General features: G+C 38.0%; 2 protein-coding genes across 4 annotated transcripts in view; both read right to left on the reverse strand.

Annotated features, from left to right (window-relative positions):
• LOC121300593 (calpain-15-like) overlaps positions 1 to 6,971 on the reverse strand; it is a 78,654-nt gene extending 71,683 nt beyond the window's left edge. The window contains exon 1 of the mRNA XM_041229197.1: positions 6,730 to 6,971. The gene's annotated coding sequence lies outside the window, so the exon portion shown is untranslated. The remainder of the gene's footprint in view (positions 1 to 6,729) is intronic.
• A 10,390-nt stretch (positions 6,972 to 17,361) lies between these two features.
• Positions 17,362 to 26,162, reverse strand: LOC121301019 (N-acetylglucosamine-6-phosphate deacetylase-like). 3 transcript variants are annotated; one of them, XM_041230094.1, is made up of 13 exons: positions 26,094 to 26,162; positions 24,478 to 24,538; positions 24,009 to 24,103; positions 23,436 to 23,572; positions 23,084 to 23,223; positions 21,735 to 21,789; positions 21,306 to 21,518; positions 20,886 to 20,974; positions 19,947 to 20,091; positions 19,206 to 19,313; positions 18,938 to 19,006; positions 18,605 to 18,706; positions 17,362 to 18,021 (listed from the first exon to the last, which is right to left on the reverse strand). In XM_041230094.1, exons 3-13 carry the CDS (start codon positions 24,089 to 24,091, stop codon positions 17,948 to 17,950), a joined length of 1,215 nt encoding a protein of 404 aa, XP_041086028.1. In that variant the 5' UTR covers positions 24,092 to 24,103; positions 24,478 to 24,538; positions 26,094 to 26,162; the 3' UTR covers positions 17,362 to 17,947. The 3 variants fall into 3 exon arrangements, with proteins under 3 accessions (XP_041086028.1, XP_041086025.1, XP_041086026.1); XM_041230091.1 differs by having other exon boundaries at positions 25,958 to 26,162; XM_041230092.1 differs by having other exon boundaries at positions 24,421 to 24,538; positions 25,958 to 26,154.
• Between the last annotated feature and the right edge of the window lie 549 nt (positions 26,163 to 26,711).

Consider the following 26,711-nt stretch of genomic DNA (forward strand, 5'->3'; position numbering starts at 1 on the left):
ACTCTCCTGGCTGCAGGGCAGCATCATAAGCCATTATGGCTGATCTGTCCTTTTACATTTATTAGACAATAAGTCTCTTTCTCTCCTGATCTCGCTTATTGCCATCAAGCTGGCCCTTCTGTTGGGAAGCACAGGGGTGGGGGCAGTATCCCCTACAGCAGTGTCACTAACCACCTCTAATCACATCACTGCTGTCCACACTGCATACTGGGTTCAACTGCACTGGTTCATTGCTCAGGTACATTCCGTGTGACAGCCAGCCTGTCCCAGAGAAACAACCAGGGCAACAAACGTGGTCTCTCCTTGTAGACCGTTCACACTAGATCCAGAAAACCACTTAGTCAATTATGATTAAACTTTGCAAGGACATTGTTTAGCATATGTTATTGTAAGTACTCCAATCTGCATGATGTAAAACTCAATCTCACCGTGTTCCATTATCAAACTTTATACAATTCAATCTGAAACCGGACACAAAAGTCAAAGACCATCTGTATGTACCATATTTCTGTAAAACTGCTCTTTTTAAAAGAATTCACTAACCTCCTAGTTCTCTGAAAGTATCACAGTATATATTGGCATATCATGTTTTTTTTCTACTGTCAGCGATTTAAAACTTGTCTCTCTCGTCCGTCACATTGGATCTTCCACCATCAGCACATGTAGAGAGATCGAGTTCTGCCAGCGCGCAATCCTAACTGGGGCAGATAGTCTCCACTGAATGTAAATGAACAAGTCTGGTTTAAAATCAGATGGAAAAGTAAAAATTCCTTAATTCTCTTGCCAATCATTTTATATGCGGCTTATCCCAGCAGGATCTAGGTTACAATTTAGTTTGTTTTTTTGTTTTTTTTTGAGAGAGAAAACACTGAAAGTTGGTTAATTCTTAGCAGGGAGAAAATGTTTATTTATGAGAGCGTATACCTTTAAATTAACATTGTTTCAGTGGGTATAATGAAAAGAAAAAAGGAAAAAGGACAAACTGGGGAAGTTATGTTGAACAGCAATAATGTTATTAACCCCAAAAATGGCATCGACAGATGGCGATTCTGTCATGGCTCAGCCTCACATTACACACTGTGCGTTAGTCAGGCCGTGTTCAAGACCACCTGTCACTGGAGACCACCTGTTTAAAACAACAACTACAAAAAAAACAGTTGTCTTCTGATTCAACAGGACTTTCCACAGCTGGGTTACGAAAAACCCAAATCATTTCCACTGTGGTACTTTATGAAGGCGTAGGAAAATCTGGTTGTGTTTGTTTTGTTACTAATGATCTGGTGCCAGTAACTAAATCACTCCTGGTAAAGGTGTGGCAACTGTTGGAACATGTAAAAATAGCAGCCCGCACAATATGGTAGAATGGCCCATTAAAAAGCTTAAGTAATTTAGTTTTTAAATAAGAAAAATATGCTTTGGAACACCAACAAAGTTAGCATAAATCACATTGCAGCTTCTGTTTTCATCAGTTCTGTCACAATTCTAAAGGAATGTCCTAGTATTGAAGTCTTTTTTATCTGGAAGTGACCTGTGACCTGTGCAGGACAGGTGTTAGTAAAGGTGTCGGTAAGAACCTCTACTGGTCTTGGTCAGCTCAAACCCACCACTCAACACAGAAACCCCGGCCTTTTCACAGGTGTTGGCTTAGCTAAGATGAGAACTATCTATGAACTGTGACCTCAAGACACCCAAATCCTTCTCATGAAAGGTGGGAGGCAATGGCAGACACGACAGGCACCCTGAGCGCTTGTTTTATGTGGAACTGACAACCTTGGTTACCACCCTTCTTTACTGGAACTTTAGGACAAGCAGGGAGGGTCATTCCAGCTAAAGTGGATCACATTCCGGAACGGTGCTTCATTAATTTGTGGCTGATGATTGATCAGTCAAACGTCAATGAGAAAAAGACATCAGGTAGGTGTATTGTGTGCATGCAAATAAATCAAGTGTCATTTTCAGAGGTATAATCAGCAGCCTAATTGAATATCATAATAACTGATGTATTGAGAACATTTTATTATTCAAAAGCAACAATAAATGTGTCCTCTTCATTAAAGCTGCAGATATGACTAAAAACATGCTTTTGCATATTATTATACATCATGCATAGAATAAACTATTTTTTAAAAGTAGGAACCAAAAAAACGTACTATTTCCAAGCGCGTTCAAATACAATTGAATAAATGCATATGTATTAATACAATATATACATGAGGCATGGGGCTCCAAATAGGGAGATTAATTGAAGGTTTAATTAAGTCTCCATAATAAAATCCACAGCAATCAATAATCAATCAGGCTACTTGTTGCAACTCTAGCATTTGAATAGCTTTTTTATATTTCCCCCTGAAACTGAAATATCACATTGTCACATGATTTGAATTGAATAGGGAAGGCTGTTCATTGCTAAACAAGTTCACAGCAGCCCAAAACCAGGCAGACTGAGAGGAAAATGATAGTAACTCGCTATGGGAGCAACAGAACAGCACTGAATGTATTGAAAACACCTTAAAATCGTAATGAAAAATTACAGAAAAAAGCAATTAAAATGACATTTGAAGCTATATACTGTTTAACTGGAAAGTTCTTCAAGCAACTTAATCAGTTTAAAAAGTTTAGCTTGATGATTTCCTAAAGGGATAGTGAATGCAACCTATCCTGTTATGTGTCTTTTGTGTTCTATACTCAGGGTTACTAACAAAGTGAGATTATTTTCGAAATCATAAAAATCAGATGCACACCCCTAGTTTTCAAACCACAATATCTGAATGCTTGGCTAGCTCGTAAGCTTGGTAAATAATGATCGAAGCACAAACAACAGCAGAGAATTATAGAGAACACTCATAATAGAATATAGGGAAGGCATTAAATATGATCAAACAATTGATGATATAAAAGTATTAAGGGAATGTTTTTAATAAGATGACAGAAAAAGGATGCAATAGAACAGTGCTTTCGAACCCTACCTACACTTATATACTATACATTACACATGCCAGGGAATTTGCAAAACAAATTAATCACCCAGTCATATTATTCATCATTCTATGAGCAATAAAAATAAAACTTCCTGATAATTGTAAAACGTACAGAAACCTGACTTGTGTTCTCAGCAAACGAGGTAGTACTTGCATACCACTGTCACAAACAAAGGCTGTCCACAGAGAAAACGTACAATTGCAGGGAGTTTCCGAAAGATCTAAAAAAAAAGAAAAAAATCTAAAAAGAACTATCACTCATGTGTATATGGTAGGGAAACACTGGGCAGCAAACAAAAGCAGAAGCACATTCTCAGAAGCTTTTTGATTTGATAAGCCTTTATATGCAGTACATCAGGCAACTACATTTCACCATGAGCTCTATAGTACTGTAATATGAGATTTGATTTTTAGACCATAAGACAAACGTGGGTTGTTTATATATATTAGGGATGTCAAGGCAATTATTTTTATATACCATGATTATCGAGATCACATGGTTTAAGGCACGTTTTTTTTTTGTTCACCGTTTGTCCATATGTGACCCACTGTGTTCATTAGAACTAACTAAAGAACACAGACACCTCAAGTTCTGAAAACTGCCATGCATGAGATTATCCGAGCAGGCTATTAAATAAGTGACATCATATTTAATTTAAAACGCCCTACTAAACAATGATCACTAGCAAACATGATTGTCAGTAAATGAAACACAAACACTCGAAAATATCAGCAAGAACAAGGTCTCCACCAACTTTGGTCAAATATTGTCAAATCTAGGTGTGCATTCTTCTTTACAAAACAAAGCTCTGTCAAGTTCCTTGGGGAGCGCTGATGGAGAGCAATCTTCAAGTCATGCCACAAATTTTCAACTGGATTTAGGTCGGGGCTCTGACTGGGCCACTCAAGGACATTTACCTTTTTGTTCCTTAGCCACCCCAGAGTAGCTTTGGTTATGTGCTTTGGGTCGTTGTCATGCTGAAAGGTGAACTTCTGTCCCAGTTTCAGCTTTCTTGCAGAGGGCAGCAGGTTTTCCTCAAGGACTTCTCTGTACTTTGCTCCATTCATTTTCCCTTCCCTTCCCTTCTATCCTGACAAGTGCCCCAGTCCCTGCTGATGAGAAACATCCCCAACATGATGCTGCCACCACCAGGGATGGTGTTCTTTGGGTGATGTGCTGTGTTGGGTTTGCATTTAGGCCAACAAGTTCAATTTTAGTTTCATCAGACCACAAAACTTTTTGCCACATGGCTACAGAATCTCCTGAGGTTTTTTTTTTTTTTTTTCCCCCATACTCCACCTAGTTGTTTGTCATTTTTTAATCATTTTTGCATTGAGGGTCAAGGTTTCGCATCCGTAAGTTAGTATTGGCAGCACGCATTGGTCGAAGACTTAATTACAAAATGTTTACCAAGATACCCACCAACATACTTCAAGATAAATTTAACTTGGCGCAATCGAATGAGCAAGCAGGATTCAGGAGCGGGCGTAGCACAATGGATCATCTTCAAGTTGTACGGCAAGTGATTCAAACCAGCAACGAGTATGAACTACCACTTTGCTCGGAATTCATCGACTATGAAAAAGCCTTTGACTCTGTTTACACAAGATCTGTATTAAGCTCTCTGAAAAAACAAGGAATTGAGAAAACGTACAGAGACTTGATCAGCACCATGTACAACAATACAACATCCACAGTAAGACTCCATAAACACAGAGACAAAATCAAGATTGAAAAAGGGGTTTGTCAAGGAGATACAATTTCCCCAAAGCTTTTCATGGCCAGCCTAGAAGTCATTTTCAAAACAATGGATGGGAAAATAAGGGGCTGAAGATCAATGGAGCCTACTTGAATCACCTACGATTTGCTGACAACATCCTCACATTTACAACGTGCCCAGAAGAATTACAAATAAAAATACAATAACTACACAAGCCTGGCATCAAATCAGGTTTGAAAATGAACCTGAAGAAGACTCAAGTCACATTTAATAAATATACCACTCCACAGGCAATTGAAGTCAATGGGATCAAGCTTGAAGAAGTCAATAATTACAATCATTTTGAGTGGTTCTAGGTTCTGTTACTCTCTGATTGAAAATCAATTCAGACCATTTTAATTCGTAGCTCCATCCTTTAGGCCCTGGGACTGTCACCCAGTTGCCTGAAGCACTTTGCTCTCAGAACTTCACACTGCACCCAGATTCTGATATGCTTGATAACTTATGAATGTTCTTAGCACAATTGGACAGTCTTCATATGCCATCAGATTAGTTGCACTCAATAACTTGTGCTAAAAATAGCATGTTTCTTCACTTTAGAAATGTATATAGAAATGTGATGCACACAGCTTTTTCTGAAGAATGCCCTTACAAAGTTTATGAACCCTACAACCCAGCGGGGATTTAAAAAAAAAAAAACAGGTTTGGTGTCCCATGCCCTTATTATTTTAACACAGTCCCAAATATTTGTTCTCCTATTTTCATTCCAATAACACCATCTCATTGTTTGTTTGTTTTTTTGTTACTGAATTGTTTATTTGGTACTTCTTGCTAAATGGCTCTCTTGATTACACAATTTCTGAAAAATAAATACATAAATAAATAAAGGCTCCATGTGTTTTTAAATACATATTTGACATATTTACCTCACCAACCCAGGTTGACAATATAACCCATAAAAACACCACAACTATCAAAAGGAAAACAAAACTAAAATGAATAAGCTTGCTGTGATGAACTTTGACCTTGTAATGGGCAGACAGTGCCACAGAGGCTGTAACTAACTGAAACAAGTGTCACAATCCACTGTATTGACCTCTTAGGAAGTTCAGTGATTGAGTAAAGAGGTCTACTCTGTACTTTAAGAAAACAGCCTCCAAAGTCTGCCTGCACTTCGTTTGCAATGCTGTTCTCTGACACTGTCCTCACAATGTACAGTACCGCTGTAACTCACTCGTTTTATCAAGCATTTACCCAACGGGGTCTATTTTTTTCCTGTGAAAATGGATATATGTATGACAGCTAAGGAGTACATGTACCTGTAAGACCTACAATTCAATAATAAAACATTTTGCAGTGAAACTTTGCTAAAGGTCAGTTTTGACCCTATCATGTCTCCTGGTGTGAGGTCCAGTACTATGTGTGTCATTTCAAAGTGCAGCATCTGTACAATTCAACCTGTAATAACTGCAGGTCCCACGTCTCTCAGCAAAGTGAATGGAGTTTGTTTTTCTAGTGGGTGGAAAATGTAGCCTACATTCCCGGCTGCCTCTGACCAACCACTCATTTAGCAATGCCATCAAGTTGCATTGTACATAGTTTCCAAGGTTATGTGTGTACTGTCTGTATACAGTTAGTGTATTATCTAAATCACCAGTGCCCGACAGCTGTTGATTAACTGAAACACCGAACAATGATAAAACAAAATGCCCGAATGAACTTAAATTAAAGGATTCTTAAATAAAACATTAATCCAAACCGCAAACCTCAAAACAGTTTTTTTTTTATGGAAACTGATTACGCTTTGGGCACTTTCAAGCTAAATTATTTAACTGGTTTTGGTCGGTTTTCAAAGGTACACATCATAATTTCTTCATTTGATTAGCGCTGGTGTCGTTTTAGAACCAGGCTGTGAATTTTCTGAACTACATTCTACGTGTAAATCCATTGCCACCCCGCACACAACTCTCTCTGTCAGGAAACGAACAAAACGTAAGCGACTGAATCAAATTCATTAAAATGAGCCTTACTGTTTCGGCAGGCTGGATTGATGTCTGTTGTAAAGTGATGTCTCGTGTCTATCATCAGCTTCTTTGGTGCTGAAAATCACCGGGTACAACTTTTCTTTTCAGATCCAAAATGTTTTTCGTTGTTTACGGTGCTTGGTTTTCAATTTCGGGCACCCAGACTGGCTTATCTGTGTTTTCAGTTTCTTTAAAACAAGGTGAAACTACATGTGTACCGCCGACAACCCAGGAAGAGGAATTATAAAATAAATATATAAAAAAAAAAAAAAAAAAAAAAAAAACACACTTACGCATATGGCGCAGCGCACAACTTCTTATGTTACATATACCTGAGGAAAATTAAGTCGCACAAGGCTTTTGTGAATACCTATCAAGAACTACAATAACCGGTTTTCCAAGCGGTGATAAAACGGATATCCGTATCTGGCTGAAGAAAGACGGGGTTGCATTTGTGGGGATTGTAGTCCTTATTGGACTATCGTTTAAAAAAAAAAGAAAAAAAAAGCTCATTTGGAATATGACTGTTTTAAAGCCATTTGTATTGAACCAGTTACATTAAGACTGTGTACTGTAATATATGATTTTTTTTTAGGAAAACGGGTTATTTTAGTAAATTTAGTTGCAATCTTACTTAAATTAAACTACAAGGACACATGACAGTGTTTTCTTCATGTATGTGACCTTTTTTTTTTTTTTTTTTTTAAAGGATTGGTGGTTGAGGGTGGCTAGCGAGGTTTGAAGTTGATTGGACGCTCGGGCTGTTGCTGGTTCGTGACCAGGTGTGCAGGGGCGTCTTTTTAAAGTTCATACCGTATCTTCTGGATTTTGTTATGATGACACGCAATATAATAGATCGAGAGGGCGCTACGTTTGCTTGAATCAAAACCTCAATCCCTTGTCCTCTCTGTTTCCTTATGCGAAAAAGTCCACGTCATGTGCCCCCTAGTGGAATTCGTGTGAAGCCTGTACTGCAAGTGATTGCCTTCATCCTGGGTGTATGTACAGCTGTAGCCAAACGTTTTGCATCACCAAGAATTTTAGGATTGGGAATAAACTATAGTAACATAATTTAGATAGTTTATTTAAATTAATGTAATCAAAGAAACTATCAAATGATTCCGCAAAAGTCTACCAGAAGCTATAGTACATATAGATTTATAGATTTTGAGGTCGCATTTTTCAAATTTTTTTTCTGTTTTTTGTTAAGTATATGGGAAGCTGCAAAGCCGTATGTAATTTAATATGTTATTCAGCAGGTTTCATTCGACTTCAGATGAAGCAGAAGCAGAAGCAAACTGTATTAATTATATAGGGTGCCGCAAAACCTTTGGCCATAGCTCTATGATTAGTGATGCTAGCCCCCAGCGCTCTTCGAGATAGACTCTTCCTCTTATATTAGCAGTAACATTGTAATTACGTTGCAATTTTAAGGGCAGGCAATCTGCCATGCTCTGTGTCTCATGAGCGAGGTGTCAAACATTAGTATGAACGCATTCATCTTTCTGTTGCGGATCTTGGTATTGCGAAATTATGCAAACGATTATTTGATGCTATCAGTAACAGTACTCACCTTTCACCTCATATGTTTGGTACAATTGACTGCAATATACATCAAGCTGCCTCTGACTCAGTAGTACCAGGCAATAGTACCAAGCCAAGTCGTTATAGATTATTTTATTTCACTTTTTACATCATTCCAATTTTCTTCATCTGTGTAATCCAATGTATCTGTAAGACCTTGATGACGGTACAGTTTATGTATTTTTCATTGTAAATACTTGAATAACCGAAGGTTCTAAATGGGCATCTGATTGTGAAACCCCTGAAGGTTCTATATTTAAAAGTCTTTGGTTTAATACAGACCCATTATAGGCTTAGATTCATGTCTAACCTTTATCTGGTACAATGAACTTTAACCATTCATCTGTCCCTCTTAGATATTTAGATGATGGTAAGGGTGTTGTAATATAAAATTTAATATGAACTGGCTGCTGGGACATAGAATGGGTGAAAATCAGCTTGAATTTTACACAGTACCATACACTAGATTTTGTATAATATAAGTTAAATAAGAATAATTAAACCGTATGCTATTTTTCCTTATAAAAGTTTACTACAGTACAAGCATAGCAAAGTGTAATAAAGCATGGCAAAGCATAGGTTAGCAGGTATTGTAAAGGATATTAAGCTTGGGAAGACTACAGAACTACTCTGCAAATGTGCTGGAGTAAACATTTCTAAGGGTTAATGTGGTCTAATGTTTATCAAACATAAGCAATCTGATACAAAGGCATTTCACATGCCTTTATCACACCAGCATCACGGTTTACAATATGTTAATATAGTCACTGTTTTTAACAGGGGGATGTATTTATCAAAAATATTTTAGTCACACAAATTGTCTGACAACAGGGTTAGAATAGAGAACAGGTCCATTATTGTAAAACAAAAACAAAAAAAAATCCATACATTTTCATTTCCTTTTCGTCAAAAACTTTAATTGTAAATACTGTTCCAAACACAGTTCTTCTTCTTTTTTTTTTAATCCAGAGCAGTGTTCAATTTGATATCTAGTATTTTTTAGTCTACATTAAATTGTTACCAGCCCTACTGTGAGCTGACTTTACAAATGTACTGTATTACTGAGAGAATTCTTTTAATACTAAATGTCAAAACAGCTTATTTCAAACACAGTGAGCAACATTGGTCATATGTTTGATCATAAAAGAGCATTATCATTTTTGGAATTATATAACCTAAGAAAAATAATAACTGTTGAAATAATGGGTCTTTTACACCAATAAAGCATCACTGTGGCCCTTGGCTAGGTTAGAAAATGAAATTTCATGAAAACTAAATATTTCTGTTGATAATTGACGGTAAAGTAAAACTTTTTTTGTAGTCAGGATTTGTCCGTGTTGACGGCTATATACAGTGGCTTGCAAAAGTATTCACCCCCCTTGGCATTTTTCCTATTTTGTTGCCTTACAACCTGGAATTAAAATGGATTTTTTGGGGGTTTGTATCATTTGATTTACACAAAATGCCTACCACTTTGAAGATGCAAAATATTTTTTGAAACAAACAAGAAATAAGAATACTTGAGTGTGCATAACTATTCACCCCCCCAAAGTCAATACTTTGTAGAGCCACCTTTTGCAGCAATTACAGCTGCAAGTCTCTTGGGGTATGTATCTATAAGCTTGGCACATCTAGCCACTGGGATTTTGCCCATTCTTCAAGACAAAACTGCTCCAGCTCCTTCAAGTTGGATGGGTTCCGCTGGTGTACAGCAAGCTTAATATCCTTTACAATACCTGCTAACCTATGCTTAAGTCATACCACAGATTCTCAATTGGATTGAGGTCTGGGCTTTGACTAGGCCATTCCCAGACATTTAAATGTTTCCCCTTAAACCACTCGAGTGTTGCTTTAGCAGTATGCTTAGGGTCATTGTCCTGCTGGAAGGTGAACCTCCATCCCAGTCTCAAATCTCTGGAAGACTGAAACAGGTTTCCCTCAAGAATTTCCCTGTATTTAGCGCCATCCATCATTCCTTCAATTCTGACCAGTTTCCCAGTCCCTGCCGATGAAAAACATCCCCACAGCATGATGCTGCCACCACCATGCTTCACTGTGGGGATGGTGTTCTCGGTGATGAGAGGTGTTGGGTTTGCGCCAGACATAGCGTTTTTCTTGATGGCCAAAAAGCTCAATTTTAGTCTCATTTGACCAGAGTACCTTCTTCCATATGTTTGGGGAGTCTCCCCTATGCCTTTTGGCGAACACCAAACGTGTTTGCTTATTTTTTTCTTTAAGCAATGGCTTTTTTCTGGCCACTCTTCCATAAAGCTCAGCTCTGTGGAGTGTACGGCTTAAAGTGGCCCTATGGACAGGTACTCCAATCTCCGCTGTGGAGCTTTGCAGCTCCTTCAGGGTTATCTTTGGTCTCTTTGTTGCCTCTCTGATTAATGCCCTCCTTGCTTGGTCCGTGAGTTTTGGTGGGCAGCCCTCTCTTGTCAGGTTTGTTGTGGTGCCATATTCTTTCCATTTTTTAATATTGGCTTTAATGGTGCTCCATGGGATGTTCAAACTTTCATCTATTTTTTTATAACCCAACCCTGATCTGCACTTCTCCACAACTTTGTCCCTGACCTGTTTGGAGAGCTCCTTGGTCTTCATGGTGCCGTTTGCTTGGTGGTTCCCCTTGCTTAGTGGTGTTGCAGACTCTGGGGCCTTTCAGAACAGGTGTATATATACTGAGATCATGTGACAGATCATGTGACACTTAGATTGCACACAGGTGGACTTTATTTAACTAATTATGTGACTTCTGAAGGTAATTGGTTGCACCAGATCTTATTTAGAGGCTTAATAGCAAAGGGGGTGAATATATATGCATGCACCACTTTTCCGTTATTTTTTAGAATTTTTTTAAACAAGTTATTTTTTTCATTTCACTTCACCAATTTGGACTATTTTGTGTATGTCCATTACATGAAATCCAAATAAAAATCAATTTTAATTCCAGGTTGTAAGGCAACAAAATAGGAAAAATGCCAAGGGGGGGGGGGGTGAATACTTTCGCAAGCCACTGTAAAGCCATCTTCAATATTAGGCCACCCCTTTAAGGACCTCCATCAGCAGTCCCAATAGTTTCAAGGCAAGTCCCTCATTAATAAGACTAACATACTATAAGCTACCTCTGGAACACTGGAACATGATGTAACTCATTTGATTAGAAAACAACTCCCCTGAATGCAGCTGTGCCTTGCCAGCACTACAAATGGAAACTCCAATATCGCTGATCTCTAGATAGCGTTGGATCTTAACTTCTATAAAGACATTGGGCTGACCTTGTTGACATTAAATATATCTACGGCAATTAGAACTGAAGTGAAGGTCCTGATCTCAGATAAAATCACTTTGAGAGAGGCTTAAAAACAAGAAATAAACCCAATGAGTACACTCCAAATGACTGCGCACATTAAACATGGCAAGAGTGCAGTACAATACAAGGTACTTACTCTTAAGTAAAAGGTAAAAGGGTTCAAGGGTAAAACAGGAGATCTTGCACTCAATCCAACAACAGCCTGCTTATTTTTGCAAGACTCGACACATACTTGATTATTAATATTTTCTTACTAATATAGATTGTGTGTTGTGAATAGCATACATACATATGCTCCATTTTGCAATTTTATAAATGATGGCCATAAATTTGCCATTCCTCTCACCATTTCATAAAACACACCTTATAAGATATTGAAGAGGTAAGAAATGAAATATTCAGAAAATGTTGATAGCATAAAGTATATGCTCAAAACCATTTCACATGTGTAAAAACAGCCTTGCTAGAATAGCCGCATAAGGGGACCAGCCATATAAAGATGTGATATTTTTTATTGTTACTTAGGTGAAGTTTACTTATCATGCCACAACACTAAAAAAGTACTTCAAAGCGAGCATATGGTTTGGCAAACAGAGTTTGGAACTAAGTGGATACAGACATGATACGCAGTGTAGGAGACACTTCCTTACACACAGAGTGGTGAGGGGATGGAACGGGTTACCTAACCACATTGCTACTGCTGAATCACTGGGATCCTTTAAGACCCGACTTGACAAAGTTTTGAGATCAATCAACTACCAGGAACCAGCAAGCACTGACGGGTCTCCTCTTGCTTGTAAACATAAAAGCCCATGTTTGTTCTAAGATCTGTATAATAAACTGAAGTGCAGAACAGGTGACATTCTTAAAAATATTTTGTAGCTACAATGTTTATGAGTTGACTAGATGTTTAAACGATTAGTAGGAGTCACATCTGAAATGTGTTTTTAATAGCTAACACTGTTGGGTGGAGACAAGGAGAGTTAAAAAGAGCTCTATAACCTGAAAGATATTGAACAGATTGGAGTGTGTTTGTTTCTATTTGGCTGGGGAGGTCCCTCTTCACATGCTTTGAGGATTAAGGTCAGTCTCTTCAAGTTCGCGGAGCTGTTTAGGAGCAATTTTCCTCTCTGGTAGCTCTCCGAATCTCTAGAGATAAGCAGCAGAAGAACCTGCAGATTGCCTAAAGACTTCACAGGTTGACGAGCTGCAGAAATAGGGATGTAACGGTGCCTCGTACGGTTTGAAACAGTATTTCCAATTTGAATCCAGGCATAGCTAAGCAGAGAGAGCAAGGGCACATAGTTGCAGATTAGTTGAGCAGGGAAATTACTACTCAGAGCAACGTGCTAGTTCTAAATTGCTAAAGTGGTTTTATTTCTTGAATAAGTCAAAGACAAGTACAGGCAGGTTTAAGAGAAAATTACAATAATCCAGTCTGTGGTGTGCTGGGGCAACATCACCCATAACCACTGAATTATTAGTATAGTAAGGGACATTTTAAAAAGTAATTGAAATTATTTTTAAAGGTACTTAGATTATTCTTCAGTGGGGATTCCTAACCCAGGGTACACTGGAGATGCCGCTATGTCTGTCTGAACTTGTTATATACCTGTAATAAAACTTGCTTGGGATATTCTTTAGCAGAAAGCTGAGTATCAGAATCTGCATCTTTACATACGCACTTATATCATATGTACAATTTTGAATGGGTAAGTGAAGGTGATTTACGTCTTCTTATTAAAAATGGGCATTAATGTTGTATTTGTAACCGTGTCTTCAAGGTAAGACCCGTGGGCCCTATTCTTCACTGAGCTGTAATGATAAGCCATAAATTCATTAATTTAATAGGATGCTGTAGTCCCTATTTCCCCATTACTCTTTAATGACCTTTCACTGTATATTGGATCTCAAAAACATGATTATTTAACCAGACTAATCCCAGGGCTTAAAGGAATGTGTTATGAGGACTGTGAGATGTGAACCTATTAGCCAAGAACAAAGAAAGGTTAGGGAGGCTTGAGTGAAACCTTTATAGCTTTAAAAGTTCTTGCATGTCCTTTTGGTTATTAATGCAATGACGGAGTATTGTGCTGAAAGCTGGATGTTCTCATTATTGAAATAACCAGATAAGAAATGTGTGAATGTGTGACAGCAGAATTCTGTTTCTCTGAGCTCCTTTCCTATCAAGCTGTTTGAAATGATTCCAGTATTTCATAAACCTGACTTTTAGTTTTAGAAAATACATAATGCACCCCAGAGGCAAATTGAATCTCCATACATACAGCATGATTCATAAATAACACACCGCAGGGATAAGTTGTCTTCATATTGTTTCAGGTTTAAGGGGCCCCACTTGGAGAGAGGGGAGAGTTTTTCCCCCTTTTCTCTATTAGGTTGAGCTGAGTTTTAAAAAAAGGTCCGTTATTTAAGTTATCCCAAGTACTAGTTCATACTTATTAATTGTATTCACGTAAATCACTCGCTTCAATGAAGAGTTTAAGCTCTTGTTATACCATACTTGGAATTCTCCAGCTAATTCTGGTAATCTTATTACAAAGAGACATTTTTACACAGGTAGAGATGGGCACCCAGGCTTTCTAAGGACCTAATAACAGAAGCTATAAAGACAAAATAATTAAATCTCTTCAGCCTACCAAAAGATGGATAATTGAGTTGGTATAATCTTAAATGTTATCGATAACGTTAACCCAAGTCACTGTTTAGCACAGAGAGTAGGATGGGAGAGCACAAACGAAGGATAACAATATATATATATATATATATATATTATATATATATATATATATATATATATATATATATATATAGTTTATACTACATACTGCATCAAAGCTGTTTTTAGAGATACCTTCATCCCTGGGCTGTTAGTGCCGGACACACAAGAAATCTCCCCGGGACAACTCTTCCTGACCTGCACTTGATTGTATTCGGGTATGTGGGCTGCACTCAGTACAATTGAATGTGTTGCTTGTGGTTGAGATTGTCTGTCAGCAGCTGCAGCCATCACGTCTAACATGCACAGGCACATGTGCGCCATCTAGACAACTCTCTGGGCTACTGGAAGTACATTCCTGAAGTAATGTTATTGAAGACAGATTAATAAAAGCAGGATTGATCATTTTTTAAAGTAGTACAAAATCGGTACGTGGCAGAGCTGCACCTGTAAATAATATGTTTTTGTTGGGTTTGTAAATAAAATTGGTTTAATTTTACATATAAAGATTGTGTTAGATATGGCAGGGCTGGGAGTTTAGAATTTCCTCCCTGCCCAATTGAACTTCACGTGCAGCATGTGGCCAGGTGTTGATTGACTAATTGATTAATTAAAGTAATGATTGTGTATACCCGGGCTCCAGCGTTTTAAATATAGTTTAACAGTGTATTTAAATGTGTGTCAGGGGGAAGGTTCCTGGAGCCAGACCCTCCTTTTAGCTGAGGTAGAGACTGTAGGCCAACTATTTTCTAGTTTCTGAAGTACTTTGTTCTTCATTTTGTATTTATTTAGTATACTGGAAAGCCATAAACATATGCAAGCCTTTTAGTATGCGTTTTTTGCGTATGAAAAAAACACAAACATTTTTGGCCAAAATATTAAATTCCACTAATGATACATACTTCATATACTGCTACAGGTCGCCAACATTTCTGAAGCAAAATAGGTTTTATGGATGTGATTCGCGAAATATTTTGTCACATATTTATGGATTTACAGTACGTCCTTCCGCACTTGGACTACCATTGTTGGTACCCTAGTGGTGGCCTCCTGCCACTGCAACCCTGTGATTGTAAATAAAACCTGAGCGGATACCCACATACAGTAACAGAACACCCTTTACACAGTATCATTATTATTTTCAGTTTGCAGACTAAAACTGTAAAAGTCTAAAAGGTAATCTAAAACAAAAACCCTAAGGCAATATTACATTAACTGAAAATATAGTTTAATGGGGATCTTGCATAAGATTATTTTTATTTTCAAAAAGTAATCATTCAAAACATCTTGCACATGTGCTTATGCCACATTTATATTTTTACATGTGACTACAATGTCAAGATGATTTACTTTTTCCTAATGAGCTTTCATTTTGTATTTGCAGTTGTGTATGTTATAGTTGTGTATGCTTCTATGACTAAAAATACAAAATTGTCTTTGTTATGCTACTGTGACCTGGAGTTGCAGCTGCTCTTCAGTTCCAGATGCATGCCGTGACAGGCTAGATCAGCCAGTGCAAGAGCCAGCATGGATCAGGGACACAATGCAGTTAGAACAATGGCTTTATAATTGGATCAAAGTCTTTTCATTCTGAAAGGAGGGGGGTCTAGAAGATGAAAAAGGCAAAAATGAAATCTAATTTTAAACAATATTATCTTGTAATATTTAATGCTAAGCATGAAGTTGTTTTACAAGATCACACTGATATATGGATTGTCTGTAAAATGTAGGCCTACATGTAATATGATATACAAGACTGTGGGATTAGACAAGGTAAATTCTGCAACTATACCCTTTGGTAGTTCTGTTACAGGTGAAACAGTTTCTATAGTAAATATGTTATTTTTGATTGCCACTTTTAGGCAACATTCCCATATAACAGGCCCTTGTCATTTCCACTGACGAGAACCACTTTTTTCTGCATACAGGCCTAGCTGGTGTTACAGCTTTTTTTTCATAGCAAACATAAAAGATGTACATAATCTGCTGACACTGTAGCTAACGCCATTGAGAGTAGCAACATTATTAATATTATTGAGGCAAGACTAAATGGCAGCGAAAAAAGAAACGGTTGAATTTTTTTTCAGGTGGAAAATAAGGAAAGCAGTGTCTACATGTTGAACGATTCTAAATTAAGTTGTTGTTCAAAGTAACATTACAGTTCAAATGCAAGGCTGTAGTTAAAGTTAGCATTAATGTAAGTACAGCATTTATTGAAAGTAAGGTATTCCTTCAAATTTAAGACGCCCTTGAATTTAAGACCCACCCTCAATTTGAGGAAAAAAAGATGCATTTACACAGATACAATCTCAATTGCGCATATTAGAAAACGACGTATGGAGGCAGTTTCCGGGCGTCTGCTGTCACACACAGCATTACAGTTATATGCTGCTTCTCATATTTCCAGTCGTCATCACTGCACCGGTTTTTCTTCATTTTTGTGAACTGTGGTATTGCTTTTCCGATCTGTCCAAGCTGGCAATGTTTGTTAGAACAGAGCCTAATAACAAATGCTGAAATTGTAAAAGCTTCTCTTTGAATTCCTCAGGAAGCTAATGACATTTCTTTGAAAACGGCTGCCTGTATGTCATGGATGACTGGAGATAGAGCAGTGACATCTTTGTTTCTCTTTTCTCGCAGTCAGTCACTGTTGCAGTTTGTGTACTCGGGCAGTCATGTCTTTTGTTTGGGGATTTTAATACATGTATCACGAAAACAAGATATATAGTATTAAGGTGCGTCTTAAATTAGAAGGAATATGGTAATTACTTTAAGGTAATGTTGCATTTTACTCACAGTGTCTAAAATGGAGAGTAAATTACTCAATGACCCAAAACCTTATCTGGAGCGCTGTCTACAGGTACAACAGTTCATGTCCTACCTGTTGAATATCCTAGTCAGTATATTCCATATCATTCTCTATTGCTGTTTCTGTTTAGATCCTTATTTAACAGGCTTACTAACTATTCCATTAAAGACGTTTCAACCACAGCTTCTGAAAAGACTCCTAAATACATTTTTGACATGATGTGGTTTTAAAAAATGACAACTAGGGCTGTGAAGCTGTAATTTCTGTCCCCTCTCTTTTTTGTACAGAGATTTTCAATCAGCTAACTCACAGCTGCCATAATTGCAGAGGGAGTAATTGCACACACCTGGTTGTCACTTCTAAAATGACTTCAGAAATTTTAACCTGTGGTTAAAAAAAAAAAAAAAAAAAAGATGCGACTTAGCTGGTAAATACTGATCGGAGCAGAAAAAGAATAATAGATCATTATACAAACAAAACTATTAAACAGGTAACACAATTGGGAAAATGTTAATTGTACAGTATATCCCTTTCAAGTAACCTTTAAAAACATGTCTCTACTTGTAGACCCTTATTGTGCTTGGGGAGGGAGCTCTAGTTTTCTGTAGTAGTTTAGTGTTTGACTGTCACTATTACTGAAATCTGTGCTACTCAACAGCATTGCATGATATATATTACAGGTAGGAAGCAACACCTAAAAACAGTTCCTTTAGGTGTGTGTGTTTGCCTTAGGCCTTCCCAAGCAGAGCCAATGTACTCTGCAGAATGAGAGCTTCAGTCAAGGTCATTTCTTCCACACCTGCTCCCCAGCGATGTATGTAGCTCTCACATTCAGAGAATCATCAAGGAAAACAAAATCTATGGGAAAAGAAACAACTCTAAACTGTGATGTCTACAGTCATAAGAACAGATATCTTCCAATATCATTGTATGTATTTCCTCAGGCTGCCCTGCTTATCTTATGAAGTTTGTTATCATTCTAGGTGGTTCTAGGTCCTGATGCACCAATAGCAAGTTATCATTTTTCTTCTATCAGTCTTCACCTGGCTTTGTCTGGAGAATCCTAACTGCCACCAAACAGACTTCCTCATTTCATTCAAACCATGTTGCAAGGTTACCTTTCAACTCTGCTGGCTCAACATACTCTGCCTATAGAGAGGTGGGGCCAGCCACCTTGAAAGGCCATATTGTCACAGATACAGAGAAAAATTATAACAGCTAAAACCTCACAAAAAGTCAAGAAGGTGGTAATTTAACATGTTTCTTACTATACACAAGTGATCTTGGACAGTTTGGGCGAGAGGATCGTAAAGCAGTTGTCATGAACTAATTTTCAGTCAATTGATTTTAACCCAGTTTTAATGTATCTACTCCTCAAGCTCAGGCACCAATATGTACCAGTTGGTATGCTAATATGTACCAGTTGATATGCTCCACTCACCCGCGTCTGAGCCATAGTGCAGCGTCCCCTTCCTGTCACTGACTCCCAGCAGCTGAGCCGGGTGGAGTGAAGCTGCTTCAAGAGCCATCTCCACGGTACAGCCTGGGCAGAAGGGCAGAAAGAAAAAAAAGTCTAAGTGAAGAAAAGAAGCAAGAAAGTAACAGGCACATTTTAAATGATGAAGCCAATCAAAATGCCAGATTTCAGAAGATTTGTGTACATGTTATTCAGCTCAGCTTTGGTCACAAGAAGACACTTCTATTTCAAATCAAGAAAGAAAGAAAGAAAGAAAGAAAGAAAGAAAAGAAAAAGAAAGAAGGCTCTGTGTCTCACCAGAAGCCTGCAGGAAGTGGCGCACACACATATCCATGGTAGCGATGCTTCCGCACAGAGTCTTGGTGCCTGTGGAGAGATAGGAGGCGCTGCGTTAGTACAAACTCATTTCAAGATCACATACTCTCAAATACTGCTAGTCTTAGCTGTCTGAATGTTGCATTTACTCTCATTCACTTTTACTGCCTTCTTCTCCCCCCTCACCAGTCACAAGCACCAGATTAACATATTAAAAATACATCTTGAGAATGAGAATGGACTCCCTGACCTGCTACGTAGGCATTGAGCCCCTGGATCTCGATGACCTGCTGCCCAAGAGTGTGCCTGCCTGGGGGAAGCCCCATCGCAGGGATGGCATCTGTCACTAGAACCAGACCTGGAGAAGGGCACAGACACAAAGCAGTGGCATCACAGTGCTGAAGGACTGAGGGCAACATTCCATTCAAACAAGCATTTCAGATGAAGACTTTCTTCACCGTGAATTTGTAATTAGTATTAATTAGGGACCAAACCATGCAAAAGTAAACAAACATTCAAAAAATGTGTGAATAAACTATACATATTTTTTTTAATTATATTTTACACATTTTTCTAACTAATTTCAAATGCCCAATTTAAAAGTTGCTTCAGCGTTGCAACCCCCTTATCGTCATTTTAAGTTGGTGTCAAATAAGATCATTAATACCAACAAACAAAAAAAAGAAGCAAATACCCTTCTTTGCTAACTAAGTATGTACAGTAATAAAGAAATACTAAAACAAACTTAAATTCAGTGACAAATGCTTGACTATTAGTCACTGAAAAAGACGTTGAAAAATGACTTGGTCAAAACGTTTGTCACTGAATTCTAGTTTCTTTTAGTAGTTCCTATTTCAGCATTATTGAGTGTTTATTCGTTATGGATGTACTGTAATAACCTATTTGTTTAAGCCAGTGTTGGTGAATGTGGGATTCATGGTGTGTGTGTGTGTGTGTGTGTGTGTGTGTGTGTGTGTGTGTGTGCTCTGACCTGTGGGATGGGCGCGGTGGGCTATGCGAAGGGCCGCAGGGTTGGTGTGGATGCCGTCCGCGATCATGCCATAGTACACGGAGCGTCCAGGGGGAAGCTGGTCACTGGTCAGCAACCCCACAATCCCGGGGTCCCTGTGGTGGAACTGAGGAGTGGACACTGTCAACACAAACACAACTCCACACAGCATGAGATGAAGCACACTGTGTTCACGAGATGTTACAGGAGGAGACACAGATACACATAGATACAAACACCTCTCGTCTCAGTGCCTGGTGAGGATAAACAACAATATTGTTTTTAAATTACTTTAAAACATTTCTAAACTGCTTGTAACCTTTCATGTATAGATTTATTTATGTAACCATTGGTAGAAAACATTCACATTTGTATACTACCACAGAGTTACAGCTTTGAACATGGTTCCTTACATAAGTGACAACAATCGTTATCTGTATAAATTCACCAAATTAAAACTAAGTATCAAGAGCCAACAAAAAAAAGTATAATCCAATAACATCGCACGTAACAATAATTACCATCACTTTCTAGAACTCAAATTTTCCAATATGAAAGATGCATGCATTATGGGGAATGTGTATTTGATTTGTTTTTCTTTTCATGTAATGAAAAACTGGCCCACTCCTTTTATACTCTGTTCAATGCTGCACTTTGAGGAAACACTGAAAATATAAGAGTTGGTTCTCGGAGTTTGATTGCTTTTCTACAGTAAAACGTGAAACCTATGGAACAATGGCAGTACTTTCTTAGCGTAATAAAGCTCTGTGAACATTTTACTTTTGGATATGTAATATATTAGGCGGTGCAAGAAACTTTCTTTAAATAATCGGCCCAGCAGTTCATAATTTGGTTTTAATTTGTAGACCAGGTAGTGAATGCATTATTTTCATGGCACTATGGTAGATGGCGTGCACTCACAGGTAGCATGGCGTTGAAGAGGTGTGTGATGAAGGCGGCTCCCTGCTGAACAGCTTCCTCAGCCTGGGACAGGTCAGACACAGAATGCCCTGGCAGCAAGAGAAAGGACAGTCTGGGTCTCAATCCCTCACCCTACATGCTGGGCTTTGAATTCCTGTTCACATTTCTTATAGCTTACACAGATTTGAATTAGAATGTGTTTAAAACAAATGCAATGATGGATCCCTTGTGTTCACTGCTGTTGATCTGTGAGTTCTACACTGAACAGACCTATGAGCAACGCACTAGAGTTTGTATAGATTTTTCTGGAACACTGAAAATATGAAGTCGGCATCTCAAACGGTTTATGAGATATTAGCTGTTGGAAAGGCAGGGATGTCATATTTGATCATATTTAATAATATTAAAAGCCACACATACCGAGTGACACTGTGATTCCCCTGCGTGCCAGCTCTCGGATCACCTCATGACTGCGGGGCAGCTCAGGGGCCAGCGTCACGAGGGCCACATTGTCCAGGCTCCCGTAGGTGTCCAGCAGGTCCTGAAAGCCCCCAGCCTGGAAGGAGCGCAGGCACTGCTCTGGGTGAGCGCCCTTCTTCTCCCGACTGATGAAGGGGCCTTCCAGGTGAACCCCTGAACACACAGAGCTGGGTTAACTCAGCAGGGCCTGTAAATCAGGCATTTCTTTCAGGAGTCTTGTATCGGCTTTTACAGAATGCTTCTGTAAGAGTTCTGACCGTGTCAGTCCTTGTCTTGATTTATCTGTATGAATGGCTGCCTCTTTTGTCCCTATCGCCTTAGAGTTCACGAAAAGCGATGACATGGTTTACTGTATTCAAATACACATACCCAGCACCCCTGCTCCTTCAGCCCCTCCATTCTGGACACTGATCCCAGGTAGCACCTGTCAACCGGAAAGGGAAAGCGAGTTGCTCAACGAGTTCAGGGCCTTCATTGTGTCTGACTTTCAGATCACTTAAAGGGTACATCAGCAGCACCTTTTTATTTTACTGTGTTACATGCTCCCATGTGTTGCTACAACTGTTTACATAAGGTGTGTGTACCGTTTTAATTTGAATTTTATTTTTACATTTTGCATTAAAAAAGTTTACTTTTTTAAACTTTGAAATTACATTCCCTGCCTCAAGATGGCTTTACATGTACCTACATTGACCTCTCAGAACTACATTTCCCATCATCCTCCTGCTCACATATGTAACCGAGATGGATTTACCAGTAAGCAGGATTATGGGAAATATAGTTTTGAGTCCATGAGGGTACATGTGAAGCCATCTTGAGACAGGGAATGCAATTTAAAAGTTTTAAAAAGTGGTCAAAATGTGGGAAAAAAAAAAAAAAAAAAAAACAATTTAAACAATACACACACACACCTTATGTAAACAGTTGTAGTAACACATGGGAACATGTAACACAATAAAATAAAAAGGTCCTTATGTACCCTTTAAAGTTTCTGTTTAGCACTACTCTGGGACTACCTAATGTTATCTAATGTAAAGTGGTCCAAGATTAATGCTAATCGGGGTCTGTGAAATCAGACATAAAAGAAAACCCAAAACAGCATAGTAGCTAATAAATAAATGTTCAACCAAAAACATCCTGTTTACGAGAATATTGTATTTATTTCCTTGTTTTTTCCAAAATCTTTCACCATTTATAGTAGTTTGATGCATTGCAAACCACTGTAGCTGAATACTGTAGGAGAAAAATTATGAAAACATGTAGATAAATGCAAAGGTAAAATATAAAGATGACTATGAATGCTACATTAATGTGTCTAACAGTTTAAACAGCAAAGTTTAAATGCATAATCTTTTAAACATACAGTAGCTATCCAGGACAGTTTTGTGAAAATGTGTGCGGGGTCCAGAAAAACAAATATTGAATACAGAAAAAAAAAAAAAAAAAAAAAAAAAAAAAATTGAATTTTAAAATGGTAATTGATGTTCAAAACTTGATAACTTCTACTGAGGGAATTTCTCAAAAAAAAAAAAAAAAAAAAACACTAAATCATAAAAAAAAACTGAAACATGACAGTTTAACACGGCAACAGAAAACTCCCATTTATGTTAAAATCATAAACACAGCTAATCAAGTTTTGAAAATAAACAAGGCTCAGCATTTACATTTTAAACTAATCTACTCCAAACCTTCATTCAAAGCATATATTTATTCCGTACCTGATGGTAGATGTGAGGTGGAGAGGTCACCAAAGTTGGGCAGAAAGAGGTGACACCATGAGCCAGTATTTTCTTAGCGACCAACGAGACCCCACCTTTAACATCGTCTGTTGCTAAGGAGAAGTCTATGCCATAGCCTCCTGGTGAACAATCACAGGACAGCAAGAAAAAATATCAAAATACAGTTATAGTCCTAATTTGTTATCATAAATTGGTAATTAATGAACAGGTTTAAAACTGATATCCCCACACAGATTAATTATTACGGTATTTTCTGCACTTAAAAAATAAACACATTTGATCAAAATTTATGTTCTTTACCACAGAGAGAGTTTTTGTGATCATGGCTTACCATTTATCTGCACATCGATAAATCCAGGAGCGATTATACTGCCTTGACAATCAATCTGAGTGTCTGCATACCCTTTCTCATCAAAAAACAGCTTCTCTGGGTTGAGAATTGTACCTTCCCGCACCCAAAGGTCCTCACTGGAACACAGGAGGGAAAGAAGGTTAGAAAATTTCTTTGTGGTTCTAGGTAGGCAAATAGACTATTATATACTGTAGGCTTTATTGTGCTACTGGACATTTAAATACTGTCTTGCACCTTTCTCACATATAAACCTTCTAATCTTATAGTAAGCTGAATGGAAATCAGCTGCTTGACTGTTACATGTGTATGATATTAAAGAGCGGGATACTAATTATCAGGAGCTTGTCCTCATTGACTCCAGTTATAATGTTTCCAGGACTTTCCAATGTGGTTATAATAAGCAGAGTGTGACATTAACAGAGGTGATATTAGGGAGATATTAAAAGTAAGAAAAGACCCATGATGTTCACCCCAGAGGCAGTGGTCATGCTAGGTGTTAGCCTTCCTTTCAGCCTGAAGGTGCGCACATTACCCTGGCTACACTGCACTCACCTCTGCAATTCCTGCTCCTTCAGGATCCTGCAGTTTATAAACTGTGTGATTGGGGCGTCTGACACAGACTTATTGGATGGCATTGTCCCAGGGACCTGTGATGAAAGAAATGAGAAGCCACTGATCCTCAGACAAGCTGCTGCAGTAGCTTTATTGACCATACTAGTACCTCTCCCCATTGTTGGGATGACTTCAAAGCTTTTAATCCAACAAGTAAATAACTCATTTAATAAAAAAACTGAGTGACTAAATTACCTAGTGCTAATACCGCTAGTACTGGGAAACCCATTCCTTTACCAAATGATTGTTATAATGAGGTAAATACATTCAATGTTATGTGTGTTGCACATCTACAGTACAGCCTTCATGGCTCTAAATATACTGTACAGTTGTGACCCTAAATTTCCCGTACCACTGAATGGAATCCCAAACCAGATCCCAAAAACTGTCAAGCTGTGTCTGCGAGTACCTTGATGCAGCCCCTGCCCAGTCTCCCCCAGCAGGATCACTGTAGTGCTGTCTGAACAGTCCTACAGTGGAGATAGAAGAGGATTAATCAGTAGTAATTCCACGATCCCTGGTCCTTTCCTTTAGATTCAATCAATCAAACTTGGTTTGCATAGTGCACTTCACATCAATAAAGGCATCTCAGAACTCTTTACATGCAATAACATTTACATAAATGAGAAAATATATACACAGATAAGAAAATGCATGCATCATAAAATGAAATACAAAACATTTTATTTAAAGTATAAACACAATAATGTACCCTAGGCAATAAATAACTTTGAAGTGATACAAATTTGTATTTTAGTAATTAAGACCAATTCATTTCAAACACGATTACAACTTCTCTGCGAGGTGGATTTTTAATAGATGTTTAAATTGGAGTCATAATTAAATTGGAAAAAAATAAATTAAATTTATTAAAAATGTATTAAATTGGAATTGGAGTCATTTAAAGAGTAATTATGGTATGGTTTATGCAAGTTGCACACATTTCAAAATTCAGCCTCAATGCTCAAGAACATTCACAAGTTTTCTTTAGCCCGGTCACTTTAGTATGACCTTTCTCCTGGACTGATTGGCATCGCCCTGGTGTGGGGCCCATTCTCCTGGTCTACCCTTGGTCCCTAATCACTATGGAAAGCTGAACGAATGCAGTAGTCTACTTACGCATTACTGCGGATCAAGACCACCCAACAATCCTGCTCTTGTACTTGTACTTGATGGTGATGGCTACTTTCAAGACTACACTGCACTCTTTGCCAGTGCCAGCATTGTGTGTGAATGGTTTGAGGTGCATGACAGAGACACCTTGTGGAGTCTATGCCATGTTGTGTCTAGGCTGTAATCAGGGCATCTGGTGGCCCAAACAGATATTAGGTACAAGTCCTAATAAAGTGGTTCGGTACAGGAATGGGTTCTGTGAAAAACTCCATATGCCTGAAAATAGTAGATCTAGGAAATTGTAGTTAGGGTGATTATAGTATGATCAACTAATTTCAGTAAAATTTGAGATGGTGACCCTGAAGCCATTTCAACCACTCCTGGTTTTACTACAAGCTTGATTAGAGGTAACAAGCTCAGGTGTGTCTTGTCAAACTCACAGTAAAACCAGGACAGGATCAAACTGCTATAAGTGAATCTTATGGAACACTAATTATATATATATATATATATATATATATATATATATATATATATATATATATATATATATATACACACACACACACACACACACACACATATATATATAATTCAGAGTGCAGTTGTATGAATTTTATTGCACTCCTGTCCCACCTTATATAACAACTACATTTGCGTGCACTGTGCACATTTACCGTACTGATTTGAACTGAATCAGCTATCAGTTATCTCATTTCATAGCAGTGTTGCAAAACAAAGGCTGGACTTTATCACATACAGGAAATTGTACTCACGGTGAAAAAGCAAGTGCTTCAGTTTTCAAACTTCTTGTACCCGACAGTGCTGCAGAATATTTTTTTCTGTATTTGTAGGCACCGGTATATACAAAGACCGTTTTTTAAATAAAAAGTTACAATGTTTTTTACCTACATGAATTGCCTATACTGTTTTCTCTGCGCACTCTAACCGTAGCCGTGTCTGTGTTGCTGGTTAGTCGGGATTCAGTCATGTGACAAAACAACTTTTTTGGGTCAGCTGATGAGCATCTGCTGACAGGAACTGCTGACCAATGCGCGTCAGGGAAAAGCCTCTTGTCAAAAGAAACGCTGCAGCCGCCATATTGGTAAGGTAAAAATGGTTAAAGCAGTAAACATTTAAGTAAAATTCAAAATGCTTACCTGTCCTACTATAGTCATATAGGATTAAGCAATGTGGATACTACGGCGACTGCTTTAAAACTGTGACCTACCCTCCTAACATTGGAAACATCCTCTATCCCTTTATATTATTGATATTTTTTATTATGGAAGTCATATGAATTTCATACTAGACACATATAAAAAAAAATGTAAAACAAGTTAAGACAGTAGTAATATAGTTAGTAATAAAATTAATTCAATATACCTGTACTATTTTTTGTACTCCTCCTTAAAATACTGAGTGTTAGTGACACCTAGTGGTGATCACAATTCCTGTCATTTTATGGTAATGGCGAGTAGTGTGTATGAACTATAACTGCATTGAAAATAAATATGTATTGGGTTTCTG

This window comes from Polyodon spathula, chromosome 26 (assembly GCF_017654505.1).
Source record: "Polyodon spathula isolate WHYD16114869_AA chromosome 26, ASM1765450v1, whole genome shotgun sequence".
Taxonomy (NCBI): Eukaryota; Metazoa; Chordata; class Actinopteri; order Acipenseriformes; family Polyodontidae; genus Polyodon; species Polyodon spathula.

Excerpts from the sequence above, each read along its gene's own strand:
- LOC121301019 (XM_041230094.1), bottom strand. The coding sequence starts at position 24,091 with ATGCCATCCAATAAGTCTGTGTCAGACGCCCCAATCACACAGTTTATA. Across the intron at positions 21,790-23,083 it reads CACCTCACATCTACCATCAG|GTGCTACCTGGGATCAGTGT; the intron begins GTACGGAATAAA and ends TCCGGTTGACAG. Across the intron at positions 18,022-18,604 it reads GCACTATGGCTCAGACGCGG|ATTTTGTTTTCCTTGATGAT; the intron begins GTGAGTGGAGCA and ends CTTTTCCCATAG.